The 19,446-nt window shown below is 41.3% G+C and overlaps 1 protein-coding gene across 5 annotated transcripts in view; it reads left to right on the top strand.

Moving 5' to 3' along the window:
• Positions 1 to 19,395, top strand: part of LOC135771665 (protein NLRC3-like) — a 32,545-nt gene extending 13,150 nt beyond the window's left edge. For all 5 annotated transcript variants that reach the window (XM_065281999.2, XM_065281998.2, XM_065282000.2 and 2 more), the window contains exons 7-9: positions 14,824 to 14,997; positions 15,436 to 15,609; positions 16,869 to 19,395. In XM_065281999.2, the coding sequence (XP_065138071.1) occupies positions 14,824 to 14,997; positions 15,436 to 15,609; positions 16,869 to 16,887 (367 nt within the window). In that variant the 3' untranslated portion in view covers positions 16,888 to 19,395. The remainder of the gene's footprint in view (positions 1 to 14,823; positions 14,998 to 15,435; positions 15,610 to 16,868) is intronic.
• The last annotated feature ends 51 nt before the right edge of the window (positions 19,396 to 19,446 follow it).

Below are 19,446 nucleotides of genomic sequence, written 5' to 3'. Positions count from 1 at the left end.
CCCTTCTAGAAGTAAAGTGTATGACACAAGGCAATGTTCTGAAACTGCATCGCTCTGGGGTAATATTTCGATGTCAGTAATATTGAGTCTGAGTGACAGAATTAAGTCTAATGTGTGCTTACGAGTGGGATGCGTGGGCCCTGACACGTTTTGTCTAATACCGAGAGAATTTAAAACATCCATAAATGCACGTCCTAATCTTTGCATCTTTTGGGTTATCCACATGGATATTAAAATCACCAACGATAAGAGCTTTATCTACAGTGACTGTAAGCTCAGACTATTTCTTTAAGAAAAAGACAGTATTATTTCAAACGAATTAAATTTTAGTTCGGATTTATGGTTTACTTTAAATATTTTGTTGTATATTGTAGCAACACCACCCCCTCTCCCTTTTAAACAAGGTACGTGTTTATAATAATAGTCTTGTGGGGTGGATTTGTTTAAACTGATGTAATTGTCTGCTTTAAGCCAGGTCTCTGTTAAACAGAGTGCCTCTAAGTTTTGGTCAGTAATTATTTCATTGATAATAGATTCTTTATTGGTAAGCGATCTAATGTTAAGAAGGCAGAATTTTAACATCTGTTAATGTATTGTGTTCTAATTTTATGTTATTAAGATTTGTACAAGACGACGTAAACTGTGCTCTGTTTTTGTTTGTTCGAGGAACAGACACAGTCGAAATGTGTTGGGGCTGGGCCGATCCACTTTTTCCATTACCGATACTGAAAAGGAGGTTTAAGAGGGATGGTAGGTGGCTGGCTTGAGACCAGTGGCGGTGTCGGTAAGAACAATCCAGTCCAGTCACTTTAATTACCGAGTGTTTTATTTATTAGGCAAGTATTTGTATGCGTGTGTGTGGTTTATAACTCAATAACGCACACAAGGCACACAATCTCTCAGCAGCACCACACAAAAATCCTCCATGTAGCATGAACGAAGGGCAGGGGCTGTGCACAGGTGCTGTCTGATAAAGCCTGTGGCTGATTGAGGCCAATTAATTACAGGTGTGGTGAGCTGCATGGGAAACTGAAAAGCAAAGTGGGCGTGGCAATTGGACAGAGGAGAAACTTCCAAACAGCCGCCCCCAAATTTGCCTTGCAAATTTGCTGGATTGGAGAGTCATGGGGGTTCAGGTAGGGCAGGGAGTGGGATGAGGCGGGCAACGGGTCTTGTGTACCGTTTGTCCCCCACCTGGACATCTGCAACTCTACAACGGCCATCTTTACCAAGATGAAGGGAAATCACTTTCCCTACTGGCCAGAGAGATCGGGAGAGCTGAGGGTCAAGGATGAGAACAACAGTATTTATTTGAATGTTAGGATTATCAGTGTACCACTTCTGTCTAGACTGGAGAGAAGGCAGATAATTTCTAATGAAGTGGAACCAAAAGTGATCAGAAAGAATCTGACTATGACGCCATTGACGGCGACTGCTTAGCTCAGAGTCAGGATACGTTACTAAGGGGAGGGAAGAGTCATGCCGCCCCATGAGCAACAGGTTAGGAGTCACCGGATCAGGATCTGCAATGTCAGAAGAGACATAACCAAGGGGCTTTGAATTGAGGATACCTTCAATTTCAATCATCACAGTGCGTAACACCACTTCAGTGACTGCTTGGGCACCTAGGGTGGTCTGTAGGGCAATCTTGATGGAACGAATTTCACGCTCCCACGTCCCACCGAAGTGGGGTGCGTGGGGGGGATTAAACTTGAAGGAGATTCTCTGTTTAGCCAGGACTGCCTGGAGGTCAGAGGTCAGGGATTGGTAGACTTCCTGTAGCTCTCTGTTGCCCCCGATAAAGTTGGTACCCCTGTCGGAGAGCAGCTCGAAAGGTTTGCCTCTGCGCGCTATAAAGCGCCTTAGTGCCATTAAAAAGGAATCTGCATTCATGTGACTAAGTAGATCTAGATGTACACATCTAGCTGTCAGGCATTTAAAGATAATTCCCCACCTTTTCTCACTCCGTCGTCCAACTTTCACAGTGTAGGGCCCAAAACAATCTATCCCGGTGGAATAAAAAGGAGGTTTACAGAGGCGTAGGCGAGCAGGAGGAAGATCGGCCATTTGGGGGATAAGGGGTTTGGCACGGGACTGCTGGCACTTAGCACACCTGTGCTGATGTTTCCTGACAGCCTCACGACCCCTCAGGATCCAGAATTTCCTTCTTAGCTCAGCGAATAGCCTCTCTGGCCCAGGATGATGTAGGTGGTCATCACAATCTTTAATTATAAGTTTTGTAATTGGATGGGCAGGGTCTAGGACAACTGGATGTATAACATCAGGGGCTAGGTCATTGCTTTGTTGTAACCTTCCGCCTACTCGAATGAGACCTGACATTGAATCCAGTTCTGGAGCAAGAGAGAGAAGACGACTGGAATGTGGAAGGGGTTTGTGAGACTGAAGACATGCTAGATCATTTCCAAAGGAATCCAGCTGGGCCTGTCTTAGGATGGCAATCTCTGCATCGAGGTAGGTTGCTGCTGATGGTGTTGCAGGAGGCTCTGTCAACCCATGATAGGAGGCAGCGGTAGAGTCAAGGAGATCCTGAAAGGTGGTGAATTGGGTAGGGTCAGAGATGGAGGGCTTTTGGTTAAGAAATACGGCACCACAGAAACTGGGCTTACGTAACTCTATGGGATCTTCAGCTTGATCTATTGTGGGGTTAGTTGGCCACAGGTCAGGGGGTTGCAGGAGGAAGGCAGGTCCTTGGTTCCACCTGCAAGGCTCACTTAGCTCAGATAGATGCTTTCCTCTAGTCAGATCATCAGCTGGGTTGTTCGGGGAATCCACATAGCGCCATTCCTGGCCTTTGGTGAGTTCCTGGATTTCAGCCACCCTGGTTCCAACAAAGACCTTATAGCGGTATGAGTCTGAGAGAAGCCAATAGAGGACTGTGGTAGAGTCACTCCATAAAGTAGCCCGTCTGATTTTGAGGGTGAGCTCGGTTTGGAGGAGGTTGAACAGTTGAGCTCCAATCAGGGCTGCGCATAGTTCAAGTCGAGGGATAGAGAGTTGTTTTTTGGGCGCAACACGGGACCTCGCCATTAGGAAGGATACATTCACCTGTTGATCATATTCAGTGCGCATATAGGCGACTGCGCCATAAGACTGCTCTGACGCATCGCAGAAGATGTGCAGGTCTAGGATGGCTGAGGGGTTGTCTGCTGTCCAATGTATAAAACAACGGGGGAGTACTATTGAGGAGAGATTAGGGAGTTCTCTTTCCCAGGAAAGCCAGGCTTCTAGGATGTTGTGGGGAAGGTTTGGGTCATCCCATTCTCTTGCCTTTGCCCACAGGTACTGGACAATTATCTTGGCTCTTGTTGTGTAGGGGAGGATGTAACCAAGAGGATCATACTGGCTTGCAAGTACTCTGTAGATGTGACGCATGGTTGGAGTAGTAGCTTCAATGGCTCTATGCCTGTATTTCAGGGTGTCTGTATGGCAATTCCAATGAAGGCCTAAAGTAGATTCCATGGGGTCAAGAGAAGGATGGTGTGACAGCCAGAGCTCTGCCTGGTCTGACCTAGCATCGGGAGGGAGATCGCAAATAACCTTGGGGTCATTACTGGCCCATTGTCTAATGTCAAAGCCACCAGAGGAGAGGGTTGCACGCAGGGAGTGAAGGAGGTCCTTAGCTTCATCTGATGTGGGGAGACTTTGAAGGCAATTATCCACATAGAAACAGTGTTGTATGGAATAGGTAACACGCTCATCGGCCTGTGCATCTTTGGCAATCCTCTGGAGGGCATAAATGGCACAGCATGGGCTGGCGGTGGTGCCAAATGGGATTACTTGCCATTCATATATAGTTGGAGGGGATTTAATTTCTAGGTCACGCCAAAGGAAGCGCAGGAGGGGTTTATCTTGGGGTAGCAGGCGCACCTGGTGGAACATGGACTTAATGTCACCGCTGATGGCAATCTTGTGCTGCCTGAAACGAAGGAGAACTCCAAGGAGGGAAGGCCCAAGGGTTGGACCAGGAACCAATTGTAAATTCAGACATTGATTCTGATAGGTGAAAGAACAATCAAATACAATGCGGTCTTTTCCATTATGACGCACAATGTGATGAGGTATATACCAAGACTCTGGGGCATCTGCTGCTTCAGAGAGAGTCAACTTCTTGACATACCCAGCATCAACTAGCTTTTGGATCTCTCTGGTATAGGTTTCCGCCTGTGAGGGATTTTGGAGCAGTCTCCTCTCACAGCTGCGAAGACGGGACATAACTGCTTCCTTAGGGGCCTTTAAGGGGGGCCAGGGATCTGCTCGGAGGAGAGGTGTGGCATACCTTAGGACATCATCAACAGGAATTCGAATGGTTTGAGTCTCCAGCTGGTGAAGTGCATCTCTGTCCTGTTTAGAACGGACAACCAATTTTGTGTTCCTCAGAGGTACTGTGTCCAGCTGCCACAGTTTTTGCACATTGTGGTGAATGTCATCAGGTGGACATTTAAAGGAGATATAGTAACACTTTATGGAGGGAGAGCTAACAATATCTCTAGCAGGGCCCTGTAACGTCCAGCCGAGACGGGTTTTGATAGCTGCTGGGGCTCCGGGGGGGCCTAACTTTACAGGCAGTGTTGGAGTGATCAGGTGGGTATGATCAGCTCCTATGAGTAGGAGGGGTCTTATATTATCATTCTGCTTCAAGGGAATCTGCCTGAGATGAGGGTAGCGCCGCTGGAGGGATTTCACAGAATGAGAATGTTCAGATAAGGAAAGCTGATCTGCAGTGAAAGCATGCCTGATGGCATAGGTTTTCTTTGGATGGGCCTTTGGAATGAGGGTGAAGGACACGGTGGCACCGTTTAGAGTCTGGACATCCTGTCTCACTGTCCTCAGCTTCAGGCTCTCAGACTCTCCTATCAACTGAAGTTTCTGGGCTGCAGGATGCAGAAGGATCGTACGTTCTGATCCATCATCTAATATGGCATACGTGTCTAAGGACTTGTTTCCATTACGTAGGGTCACTTCAACTACCTTTAGTAGCACCTTATTGCAATCACTAGGATGGTCTAGGTATAAATTCTGCACTTGCCTCTGATTGATGTTGCATAGGACCTGCAGATGTTTCCCATTACATTGGTTGCAACGTCCCTTCAGATCACACTGGTTTGCAAAGTGGTCTCGTGCACACCGCCAGCATCGTTTCTGTCCTGTGATCCAACTAGCTCTCTGATCTTCAGTGAGCGTGAGGAAGTCATCACATTTACTGACGTGATGTTCAGGTGAGTTACAGTAAGCACACAATGGACAACGCGTGGATGTGGGGTTGAGGGGAAGCTGACTGACCCTAGGAGGAGCTATCTGGACTTTAGGGAAGGTCACTTGGGAAGTCTTGCTACCATGGAGTATAGCTGTAGCTCTGAATGGGTGAGAGGGTGTTGGCTTTGGTCGGACAGGTTGAAGGGTTCTCTCCCTTCTGGGCTGGCAACGGGTTTCCTGTTGCAACCAGGAGGAAAAATCTAGGAGGTTATAGCATAGGGGACCTGATCTACTCAAACTGATGCTTCTCTTAAACTGACAAAAGTGCTCACTGGGTAGTTTCTCTAGTAGGCGTTCGACATGTGAGCCACAGGTAAGCTCAGAGTGACCTTCGGGACCCATGGACTGGAGGAGACCCACTAAGGCTTGTACTCTAAGGGAAAACTGATCTAGGCCTCTACCATCACCTATACGGATAGCAGGCATCTCCATTATAGCCCGGAGCTCTCTGAGAGCAAGCTGTCTAGGTTGGCCATAACGCTCATCTAGGGCCCGCATACCTTGAGTGTAAGGATCTGGAGCATAAACATAAGCTAAGGCAAGCCGCTTTGCCTGATCTACCTTTAAGTGATCCAGTAAGATGTGATATTTATACTGCTCTGACTCTCCTGGGTCTAACAGGTTGGATAGGGCCATCTTTAACATCATATATTGGCTTTCATCTTCTCTAGTAAGATCAGGGAATGAGGGACCTTCTATCTTACTATATGGGTGCAGTCGGCCTAAAGGGGGGGCTAAATGGCTTGGTGAGGCTGCAGAAGTATGGTGGTGAGGTTGCACATTTCGGGGCTGGTACGCTGGCTGGGCAGAGTGGGCCATAGCTCTAGGCTGAATTTGAGATGACATGTAGGCTGGGAGCAAAGGGTTACGCGAGACTGGGACTTGACCCGTGACAGGGAACTGACTATTGTCAGAAGGAATCGTGTGCTGCCAGTACTGAACTAAGGGCTGACTGGCAGGGGCATGGCTTATAGGAGGTGGATAAGGAAGCTGCTGCCGAGGTGGAGCAGGAAAGGGCTTAGTGTCACGAGTGGTAGCGTGGGGTGGCATTGCAGCATGCTGGGCTTGTGATGCTACTAACGGAGGGCCAAAGGTTTCAGGGAATGGTACTGAACGAGACAGCAAAGAGTGGCCTTGGTCTAGCATGCAGCGGTGGATTAGTCTACCTTGATTCTTTACTTCTTCTAGTAACTGCTGTAAGAGCTCAGTTTGACGGTCAGGAATTGGGGCTACATGAGGGACATGTGGGTACTCAGGGGCTAGGGCTCTTCCAGAAGGGACAGGTGAGCGAGGGTTCATTGCTGGCTCTGCCAGTGGTTCCGGCTCTTCCTCTTCATCCTCCTCACTGGATAGTTGAGGTGGCTCTTGGTCCTCCTCAGACTCGGACTGTGATTGGTACTGAGGTCCAACACCACAAATGTCTGCAGAGTGAAGCGGTGGGGGCTCTGGTAATTCAGTAGTATGTTGTGGCCGCTGATCATATTCCATGACGTAGTCATCATAACGTGCAGGACGCGAGGCTTGGCGGTGAGGACGCTGAAATAAGGAAGGCAGGGAGTGACTGGACATTTCCACTGATCGTCAATGATCCGGCTCGAAGGACCATGAAAAGGAGGTTTAAGAGGGATGGTAGGTGGCTGGCTTGAGACCAGTGGCGGTGTCGGTAAGAACAATCCAGTCCAGTCACTTTAATTACAGAGTGTTTTATTTATTAGGCAAGGATTTGTATGCGTGTGTGTGGTTTATAACTCAATAACGCACACAAGGCACACAATCTCTCAGCAGCACCACACAAAAATCCTCCATGTAGCATGAACGAAGGGCAGGGGCTGTGCACAGGTGCTGTCTGATAAAGCCTGTGGCTGATTGAGGCCAATTAATTACAGGTGTGGTGAGCTGCATGGGAAACTGAAAAGCAAAGTGGGCGTGGCAATTGGACAGAGGAGAAACTTCCAAACAGATACGATTTCGATACCTGTATTCTTAGTATCGACCGATCCCGATCCAATACTAGTATTTTTCGTGATCCATTTAGAATTGTGTAAGGAAATAAATAGTTCAAGTACATTTTTACTTTATTGCGCAAACTGTCACAACATGAAAGACTTTTTAATCAGATGTTTAAAATACGGCTTTTGTGTGTGTGTTTGTGTGTGTATGACATATTTAATTCACGCTACTCCAGTGTATTAACTCGGCGAGCACCAAACCATTCAGTTTTTGTGACTTTAAATATCTTCATATATGCATTTGTTTTTCGCATAAGGCTGTTGAATATATTAGGACGATTTTGAATAATAATAACATTTATGGTGCTTTTATAATAGTTTGACTTTTTTGTAGCATGACAGTAACAACCACAAGTAACGCACAGTATCGGATTTGGATCGTCCCCGTTTTTCCGATACCCGATCCAGCAAAAATGGTCCGCAACTTATAAAAACCGGAAGTATTGCCCTAGGGCAAACAGCTGTATGTCCGTGTATGTTTTAAAGATCGCTCTGCATCTGATCTCTATCAAAAGTCCTTCACAAAAATTGAATTATCTCAGCTTTTTGCTCAAAATTTGGTGTTTTTGATGAAACCTACACATATTTGAGAGGTGATAAAAACAGAACACATGAAGGTAGGATGAAACTGATTTTTTGTTTGAAAGCAGAGGGTCTTTTCTTTTATTTCATATATTTTATGTTTATATATCTAAAAAGGAGCATTTTCTGGAAGGCATTTAACTTATGTGAAAATCATGAAAAATGCTGGCGGTGAAAGAGTTAAGCAACTGAAAAAGCACAAATGTTAGTGCTGGTCAAAACTGCTCAAGGATGCAAAATCAGCCAAGACACCAGAGTGTTAAGAATCGTTTCCCATTTGTAATTTATAAACGGGGTTGTCCCTGAAATTAACCCAGGGTTATGAAACCCTGCTAGCCATGCTTTTGTGGGGTTAACCCCGCGTTGCGGTTTGCAAACGCATGCAGTGTAAAATGAAGCAGGGTTAGAATGTTATGACCCCAATTAAACACAGCTGAAGCAGATCATCAAGGTGTTCATGGTTGCTTGATAATTACAGGTTGTGTAGTAGCAGGGTTTCAGACACCTGACGTCAGATTATGAATACCCAGGGTTATCCTTAACCCCTGGTTAAGTACGAACAGTGTGAAATGTTGCAACAATGAAGTTATGGTTCAGCTCTTTAAAATGAGGGGTTTACATGCAGATGAACATTCATGACAAGAAATGTCAGCAAACTGGACTAAAGCAGATAGCTTGTCACTCTCCGTGCTAAAGCTGAGATCATTCAGCAGCACAAAAGAATAGCACGTCACACGCTCATATGAGCTTATAATATCCGTGCGTCACCGCAAAAAGATATATCGTCAGTGATGGGAGTAACGCATTACAACAGGGGTGTCAAACTCAAGGCCCGCGGGCCAAATCCGGCCCGCCCCCTCATTTCATCTGGCCCGCGAGAGCTTACAAAGTATGTTATTTATGTGGCCTGCGAGAGTTTACAGATTATTTTATTGTTATTATAAGTTTTATTTTTTGCAGGTGATTTCCTACATTGATTTTATAGCAGCCACCAGAACTAATTTTTGTCCCGCCAAAGTAGTTTTGTAATATAATTATATTGATAATGTTGATGAGTGCATGTGAGAGAACGAGCAGTGCCCCGCACGCGCACACTACTAGAGTGGCCGTGTCTTAATGCGAAGGCTGCAGCCTCCGCAGGTCGCTTTTCCAGGCTGTATACGTCATCAAGACTGTCTTGTTTCAGAATATTAACATTTATAAAGTTGAATATTATTCTTAGTTTATAGTAAATAGTTGTAATATGCGTATGACGTGCGAATGTAATGGTTAGTTTATTTAAATAAACCAGGCTTGATGACGCTACATATGCGTTTTCCGCAGGCTGCAGCCTTTGGATATAGAAACGCACAGTATCTGCTCGTTCTTTCGTTCCCTCTCTCGCGCACGCACACGCATATCCAGCGAGAAAATGTTTTCTGTCTCGTTTACAGAAATGTTTCGCAATGTCCAGCTGGGATTAGTTTACAACGCGTCTATTCCCTCTAAATACGCAAACTAATGACTCATCTGAATCGATTACTTTTAATAAACAATTGAAACTATTGATCTGTAGCCTACAACACTGAACTCATGAGACGTCAGTCAATCAGACACTCAAAGCCAGGTAAAAAAACACAGCTGTTTTGCAAATAGGGCAAGAAATGACAAGTGAGAGTAAATGTGTCTAATAAATGCCTATTGTGGTGGAGATTGTAAAACTGATTAGTATCTTAATATGCCTCTCATTTTATTACCTGCACAATGAAGGATAACAGAACATTTTGAGTGTACTCACATACAACATGTGTTTTTGTCACCACAAATATTTTTTAAATAATCTGTAGAATGGTTAATTGTATTCTATACACGTTGTCATTATTTGCCTGGGCTTCTACTTTCAAAGCTAGGTATTAATTGAGTTATTTAAAAAACCAATAGTAAGCAAATGCAGAGAAAATTATGCAATGTACAGTAATAAAAGAGTTGATACATTCATACAGTCGTTCAAATACAACCGGCCCTTTGAGATTAACCGTAATGCTGATGTGGCCCGGGATGAAATTGAGTTTGACATCCCTGCATTACAAAGTAACGCGTTACTGTTATTCCACTACTGTAAGCAGTAACGAGCATGTAACAAAGTATTATTTTAAATCAAGAAATGCAATTACAATTACTGAAATTTAAATGAGTTTGTTACTTGCGTTACTCTGTTTTGTAAAAAAATAACACTTTCAGACAAGACATTTCTGATCTAATGTCGCAGGACCGTGGTGTGCAGCGCAATGAATCATTAAACTTCATCATGGTGACAGTGCATATAGAATGAACATGAATCTAAACAGGACAACATACCTTTAAAAATTGTGCGCAAGTCATAATCCATCCGATCTCATGTTTGTAAATTATCTTTGCCAAGCAATCCCAGTATGACATCAACTTGCATTTGTAGTCCACAAAAGCAATAAATCTGAGAAATGTTTATATATTCTTAGATGTTTACATCGGCCTTCATGGAAGAGAACGATCCGTGATTGTTGTTTCCAGTTAAATATTCACACTGCGCTGTACAACTGTTAAAATGTGTTAAAACTACATAGTATGTGTGAGTGCGCATTTAGTTTCAGTTTTGGTTTTACTCGCTCCGTATCCAACAAAACTCGCTCTGTGTCCGTCCGACAAAACAATCCACGTACTCCGTTTTCTGATTAAATATCTTCTTTTAATCTTGTGTATCACTTAAATCAAACATAAAAAATATACAAACAATATATGACCAAAGAGCGCCCTACCCTTCGCAAGCTTCACAAGCTGTGTCCTAATACAAGGGCTGCGACCTGCTAAGCATGCGACCTTAAAAGGTGAGCACTTGATCTTTCAAGGTGGAAGCCTCAGAAGTCTGCGAAGAGAACTGAAATGAGACGGTCTAACCTTCAGAGTACCCATAATTTGCGTCAGCTGCTGCACGCGCACACTGTGCCTGTCAGCAGGACACAGCAGAGACGTTTCTGACTTATTAAAATAAATATGGAATCAGAAAAATTATAATTTATTTTAGAAAATATGACACGTTGACACAATTTTCTCCAAATTCTTAAAGAGACAGTACACAATTTTAACATTGTATATTTTCAATGTAAACATACAGAATATTTGTCTAAATGGTCTAAATGATTTACATTAATAAACTAAGCTTACATATTAAGATAATTTCTAACAAAAAATTCAAAGGCTGAGTCTAAAGCAAAATAGGCTCCAACAGTGATATATTAGAGTTTTACGTGTAAAATAGCCCATTCATATTATTTTATTGTTTGACTGTTCAGTACTGTTCTTATTTACATTTAAAAAGCAGACATAAAAGTAACTTAAAAGTTACTTTCCCTAGTAACTAATTACTTTTGATATACAGTAACTGGTAGAGTAATTCAATTACTTTTAAAAGAAGTAAATAGTAACTGTAACTAATTACAAATTTTCAGCCCAACACTGTATATATCATTCAGCTCTTTAAAACAGGGGTTTTAAATGCACATTAACAATCACAATGAGAAAGGTCAAAAACTGGACTGAAGGGAGCTTGTCAAATATCCAGAACAGCGCATCACACGCTCCTTTATAGTCATATCATAAACAAAAATGCACACAAGTGGTTTCTGGAGAGAAAAATAATGGATAATAAGCAAACTTAAGATTGTGCAGAGAAAAAAAACTACCAAGTGCAGGACTTAAAAGACGTCAAATGTCTCTCCGGGATATTTACGGTATGTGTGTGAATGCACACACTAGGGATGCCACAATTCTCGATATAATATTGAACTGTTCGGTTCGACCTCCACGGTCCAATACGCGCATGTGAATTGCAAGTTTTTTTTTTCGGCTTATCCATTAAAATCTGTCAGTTTTATATTCCCTGCACTTTTGTTAATGTGCGTGCCCGTGTAATCTGCACGGGCGAGTTGATCATATTGATAGTCACTGTGCGCTAGCTGCTTTAACTCTGCTTGAACTCTTCTTGCAATGCTGGTGTCAGATTTAATTTGCGCGCACACACACACAACAGAAGTACGACAACAAAAAGAAGCAGCACCACTGTCTTTTAAATCTAAGGTGTGGATTAATTATTTGCGTGTGTAGATTAAATACAACATCAATGTAAAGATGCAAATTCGCGTGGGGCAATGCGAATGACGCAAATTGGGCTTGTTATTGATGCAAACGTGCGTTATTTGCATCAAACCTGTCTTCAGCGCAAGTTGAAAAAGTTCAACTCAAGAAGAGAATGCGCATGATGCTAAAATAGATCGCACCACTAATCTTGATTAAGGAACGCACTTTTGGTATCTACAAAGACAGCATGATGTTGGACTTAACAGTAGTGCAATAAGGCATAGCCTTCATTTACAATGTAAAGTTTAATTTACTAAGTACAGGTATATAAAATTTATGTAATGTAATGAATTCACATGTTCCCCAGTTTGAATAGGATATCATTTTATATATCTTTATTTAATTATATCTTATATTATTGTATCAATACACTACAAATGTGTAAGATGATTTTTGCATTTACATAAAATAAAGAGATTTAAAAAGTGAGGAAGCAAAGCGAGAAAATTTGTCATTACGTGCACCTTCTTTAAATGTGTAAAGGTGTGCATGAAGGTATGATGTTTGAAAACCTGTGGGAAGGCTCTGTGGGAAGTCCACTGTAGTCTATAAAAGTTCTGATACCCAAGAAGAGTTTTTGTGGTGTAGAGATGTCTCTTTAGATGTCTATGTTTCCTTCGCACCCACTGGGCACTTATGATGAGATCTTTGGGGAGGGCTACTTTTGGTCAGGATTTGACACTGTTCTTACAACGCGCTCAAAAGGGTTTATGATAAAACAGTCGCTCGCGTTTACAAAATACTTGCAAGACACTCACTTAATAGTAAACTTTGATTACACATGAAATTAAGTGAGGATCTGGCAATCGCGAGCGTCACTTTTATCATAAACCCTTTAGACGCGTCTGCAGCAGCTGGGCTTATATTAGGAAATACATTATATTTACAGTGGTAACAGATAAGGTGATGATGATAATCATCTTCCTTTATTATTATTAGCACTACCTCAAACTTAAGCGGCGTCTCTTTGGAGCTGTCATTTTCTTAAATAAGCCGCGGCAATATTTCAAATGAGCTTTTAATAAGACAAACGCCTTTATTTTCCACGCGATCACCTTACCAAAACTATTTTGAAACTAAGGAGTCATTTGTCCTCTGATTACATACAAGCAGCATACAAGCTCCTCGGTGACGTGTTTACGGGAATCATGTTTCGCATGAGCCGGAGGCAGAGCAGCAGAGAGATGCGACAGAGTTGCGAAATTGCCAGAGCGGCTCGAAATGGCTGTTATTTCAAACAGCGTAACATATTTTAAACTAATGGTTAATGGCTCGGTGGTCGGTCAAGAACATTTTTAGTTTTCGCTATCCCTAATTTAATATGTAATCATTGTCTGCTATATAAGTGCATTGGGGTTTTTTATGACGGTATAGAAACTGATACCTTTGCTATTTTTAGAACCAGCGGTATACCATATTACCGTTATTACTGTTATTTGTGTGACCGGTGCTGTTAAAACAGTTTTCCTATTCTCAAGAGACCAGCCTCTATCACGGTAAATTCAGTAAAGTTGTCTCTGTATGAATATGATCATGAATCAATTCAATTCAATTTTATTTATATAGCGCACAATTGGTAATTGTTTCAAAGCAGCTTTACATTAATAGAAGCAGGGAAAAGCACAGAAAATCGACAGATTGCATAACATAATACAGATAGCATAAGCAGCAAAATTGGCTGTGGCTATGAATCAACATTATAAGCGAGCGTATTAATAAGATAACTTATAGAAGAGGGTGTAAAGTTAAGCCAATAACGGCTGACTCCCCGGGCTGAAAAACCCCCTAGGAGAAAAACCTCCTGACTATTAGCCAGGAGAAAATATATACATGTAAACGGATAAGGAGATTAAGTGGGTTCTGCCGGTGGTCGTTGGTCAGGCATCAGCTGGGTTTCACGTTGAAGGACGGCCAGTAGATCAGAAGTGTGCCAATCTTCACATTTACCGGAACTGGGTCTGTTTGTCTCATTGTCCTCGGGGTCGAGGACGAGACAGAGAGAGAAACAAAATCCTATTAGCGTAGGGGCCATTCACATGTAATGCAAGTGTCACACAGAGATATGGTTTAAACTATTGCGGCATAAGTATGTTACCCACAGTTGAGGATTTAGCAAATTGGGGTCCCCCATCCGATCTTTAAAAGAAAATGAAACATGCCGACCCGTGTGACTAAGGCCAGAAGCCCCACAGTCGTCGTTAATGCAGTTTCAGTGGCAAACGGTTCTGTATGGCATATAATTCAAAAGACCACAAGAAAATGCCAAAATCGCAACCCGACCATACGTGCCAACCCGTTTGACTAAGGCCAGAGGCCCCACTGTCGTCGTAAATACAGGCTCAGTGGCAAACTATTTACCGCAATTAATTTTCAGACTCACAGGCTGCTGTGCTCTCTCACGATCTGTGTAAACTTTGACTGCTGACATACTTTTAATATTTTAATCTCATTTTAATTTATAATAAATGCTGCCGCCAGTCCTGATGACACACTGACAACATCTGTCTCTGATCATTTAGACTTAAATGGTAGATGATTTGTCCATAATATTTAAACCTCATCTGATGCAAGTTTATAGTTAAGCCCTAACTGAGATTTAAATCTGATTTTATAATAATAAAGTAACATGATTAAAGTTAATTTAAGTCATTGTAAAATTTTTAACCTGGATCAAATTAAATGTAACATTTTGTGCAACAGAGGTATTAAATCTGAACCAATAATAAAATAGATTATATTTGTCATCATTTACTCAAATTTATGTTGTTCCCAAACTCACAAATTGCTTTTCTTCATTTCTCTACAGGTTGTGTGGTTGTAATATCACAGCTAAAGGTTGTGTTGCTCTGACTTCAGCTCTGAGATCAAACCCATCACACCTGACACATCTGAATCTGTCTGAGAATAACCTAGGAGATTCAGGAGTGAAGCTGATCTCTGAAGTACTGAAGAATCCTGACTGTAAACTGAAGATACTAGAGTAAGATTGTGATCTTATGTTCAGACAGAAATCACATATAGATTATAGTGAGACTATATAGAGATCATAACATCTCTAATGAATTTATAGGATTTTAATCTCAGTAATGTATTTGATAACTGAAGGTGATTTTATTCAACATTCATTTACAGCACTTTAACTCTTACTGTAAGTCACATCTTTTGATAAATAAAACTTTAAAATTGAATTATGTTTGGGGATAAAAGCAAAAACCATTCAAAAAGTAATATGTTGAAATGTCTGATTAGAAGAATCAACAGTTCATTTACTTTAAAAATCTCACTAATGTGTTTCAATTAAACACAAACCCAAAAGATGAAAATGTCCATACACACTAAATGACAGGAGGAGAAACAAATTCAACTCACTATGGTTTTATCTGTGTGCGTGAACAAACTGTGTCTCTGTTCTGTACAGGTTGTGTAAGTGTGATATCACAGATGAAGGTTGTGTTGCTCTGACTTCAGCTCTGAGATCAAACCCATCACACCTGACACATCTGAATCTGTCTGAGAATAACCTAGGAGATTCAGGAGTGAAGCTGATCTCTGAAGTACTGAAGAATCCTGACTGTAAACTGGAGATACTGAAGTAAGATCATCCCTCTGACTAAAATAGACTACGCCATAAACCAACTAAAACCTGGTCTAAATTCAATGGCGCTATATTGTTCTTGTTATTTATAGAGCCCATTAGTAATATGCGCCTATAATGGGGACAACAACAACCTCACGTTGTTTCCGCGTTACTTCTCGCGTGCGTTTGGCTGTGAGACGTAGTTTGCAGACCGGGACAAAGTTGTCTGCAATTCTTCATATGGTAAAGTCATGTCGTGTGAACCCCCCTGTCTCCAATCCATCATGCAGTCTGAAACAGTAGCGAGTGAACGCTACACCAGATAGTCATGCAGTGTGAAAACATTTGTGACCTGACTAGTTTGAAAATCATCAGTCTGAACTCGGCATAAGACCGAGTTATAATCCACACAATTGATTAAAAAAAAACATAAGAAAAAAGTGTATACAATTTTGAGTGGTTGTGTTTGCTTGATAACTGTGATGTAGTTGTGTTAAACTTTTGCCTGCCTGTGCTAAACACAATATGAATTCAATCCAATACTAACTGTGATGTTGAGTTTGTTCACTGCAGGATTTAATACTGTGATCTTACTCTTCTTACACATTATATATGTTGTTTGTTAATTGGGTTTGTTTGATAGGCCGACACCTCTATAGTTATGCACACTTGCCTATATGTTCAAAACTCTTTTTTTATAACAACTTGGTTTTTATTTCATGTTTTAAGCATTAAAACAAATCATCAGAATACAGACGGAAATTACAACGCAAACACAGTATATACACAACAGATAAACACAAAGTGCAGATGATAAATGATACAGAAGAAGATTAGAAAAAAGAAGAGAAAGCCAACTCTTAAAATCTGATGGACACTTCACACAACTCTCTGTCGAGCTTTGACATTGATGCTGTTTCTCTTTATTTACACGACTGTCAACCTCCAGGACTTTTAAAATAAAACATCACCTTTATTTTCTTACTGTTTGTGTGTGAACTCATAAAACTGTCAGTGTGTCATTATATTATACTACATACATATCAATACATTCATCTCTTACATTGACATCAAATATTCAGAGGAAATAGATGAAATGTGTTTTTGAATTGTTGTAGCTCATGTCTATGTGATAAACAGATTGATAACATGTTTATTATGTTAAAGATTTCATTTCTATCACTGACTGACAGCACTAATAGTTTGTTTTTCTATCTCTTCATCTGACACTGATGATGATTTCATATCTGATTGGCTTTCTCTTTCAATTTCAGGACTGACATGCAATGTTAAAGATGTAAAGATGTCTGTCTGATCTTCAGTATGATCTGATGGTGAATAAGAAGACACAATAGTGACATCACAGACACTTTCTCCTAACCGTATGAGTTGATTATTCAGTACCGGATCTGATCTGTGACTTTATCCAAATCTGACTTTGAGGTATTGGAGGTAAATCCTCATCTTAACTCAGCTTCTGTCTACACATTTCCTATAAGCGCGATTTCGTCAGTGTAAGAGGAGCAAGAAATCCCATAGGATCATAAACTGAAGTAAATACTGACAAGATTTCTCTTCTTCTACACTGTTGGGTTTTTTTGAATGTCTGTTTTTTTAGTTTAGCTAAAAAATCGATTATTTCATTGTTTTTCCACATTATCGGCCCAAATCTTAAAATGGAACGTTGCGACTTCCGACTCATTTCGCCAGAGCAGGTCACATATTTTAAATTTACGCTCCTCGGAAGAGAGGTTGCCGGCTGCTACTTCACACCACCTTTAATGCACTTTGCGCAACTTGCTAAACTAACGTTTTAGTATCAGTTTAGAATTGCATGATTAAAAAACAGACTAAATTAATTAATTCATTCATTTATTCATTTATAAATCCATTTTCCAAATCCCTAAATTCAGGTGTTTTAATCACTTCCAGTGAAAGGAACTCTTAATGCTTTACCATACCTATACATTTTGGTCAATTTCCTGCTCCCGACCTTGTGGGAACAATTTCGGGATGGCCCCTTCCTGTTCCAACATGACTGCGCAACAGTTCACAAAGCAAGGTCCATAAAGACATGGATGAGCGAGTTTGGTGTGGAGGAACTTGACTGGCCTGCAGTCCTGACCTCAACCCAATATGTTACTGTTATACCTGCAAAGGGTGGGCCAACTCTATATTAAACCATATGAATTAAGAATGGCATGTCATTCAGGTTCATGTATATAAAGTCCCAAAACATTTGGCAATATACTGTATTTGTCAATGAGACATTGCCTCTGCACTATACATCTTTTATAGTGTAGCAGGATGACGTCTAGTCATTGGTTAACGTGTGGTAAAACCAGACCAATTGGATGTTGATTCAGAGGGTATAAAAGCCCTGAGAGGTTGGGGAGCGAGATGCGTCATCCAGTGGTACCGCCCTCTTGGCGGACGCGGGTTTTATGAATGAATGAATGGTAAGTGTTGGCTGCACGCGTAAATTCGTGTTTGTGTAAAGTTTTAATTTTATTATATTTGTGCTAGGATAATGCTCGTTCCATCGGGTGTCTCATCACCGAGTATGTGATGTTCGTAACCTTTGGGAATGAATTGGTATGTAGCCTTACCATCGTTTATTCCGGGTATTTGAGTATGTTATGTAATTAAGTGTTCTGCCTGGCAGGTGACATGTAGCCTACGCCTTCACGGTGTCCGTAACCACCTTAAATGGGACGAGTGTTAATCTGAGATGACTGCACTGCTGCCTTGCCTGGGTCTCATTTGCTCAATTTCAATTCAATTCAATTCAATTCAATTTTCAATTCAATTCAATTCAATTTTATTTATATAGCGCTTTTCACAAAAGTCAATTGTTTCAAAGCAGCTTTACATAAATAGAAGCAGTGAAAAGCACAGAAAAACGACAGATAGCACAACAAAATACATGTTAGCATGAGCAGTTAAATTTGCTGCGGCTATGACTCAATATTATAAGTGCACGTATTACTAAAGCTACGTATAGAAGAGGAAGCTAGGTAAAGCCCAAAATTTGGTAGTTGGACGCTCACAAATCCGCGACAATGATATTGCCCTCCTTTAGGCTGCTATAGGACTGAGGTGGGGTGCTTACGGCATTGACCGGGTGCTGACGGCCTTGACCACGTCATTTGACTACGGGACTGTGATCATGAAGGTCTGAATTGACTGTTTTATCCACTGCTTTTAAAGTGCAGCCTTTCTCTCTGGTCGCTGGAAGTACACGTGACCCAACTACCTTCAGCTGCCGCTTATGGTTGTTTGTCGGTTTATTAAATTGCCTTGATTATGCTTTTTGTTTTGTTTTATGTTTTAGTTATTAATGTCTGTCTTTTTGTATAAGTTTAATTGTTTTGATTGTATTTTGTTTGAAGTGAGATGCGTTGGCTGGGGATTGAAATTCACAAATTGCGGTTTGCTGTTTTGCAGTGATTCACTAACTTTGCGGTATTGAGTGTGGGGTGTAAACTACACAATCCCTGCCAGCAACTCTCACTTTAATTTTATTGTCTTTTTTTGTATGTGTTGTGAAGCTTAATTTGTGACTCTTGAGGGACGATTATTTTTTTTACTCTATAAAATAAAGAATTTATATATTTTTCTATATTTGTGTTGTCCTTCTCGCCCCATCTTTGACAACGAACCTTCGTGCCTTATGGTTTAATTTCCCGGTGTATTCCGGGTGGCGTAGTCGGAAATTAGTTTCATTTGCAATTCCCTTTTTGTATATCACCACGCCACATTTGGCGTAGTCGGCAGGGCTGTCATAGTCTTGGGGTGAGTTGGAATTATTCTTTTATTTTTGTTTATTTTGGTTAAGTGTATCATATGTTT

The sequence above is a fragment of the Paramisgurnus dabryanus genome, chromosome 8 (genome assembly GCF_030506205.2).
Source record: "Paramisgurnus dabryanus chromosome 8, PD_genome_1.1, whole genome shotgun sequence".
Lineage (NCBI taxonomy): Eukaryota > Metazoa > Chordata > Actinopteri > Cypriniformes > Cobitidae > Paramisgurnus > Paramisgurnus dabryanus.
The sequence above is the reverse complement of the archived record's forward strand: the minus strand, read 5'-3'. Positions and strand labels throughout refer to the sequence as shown.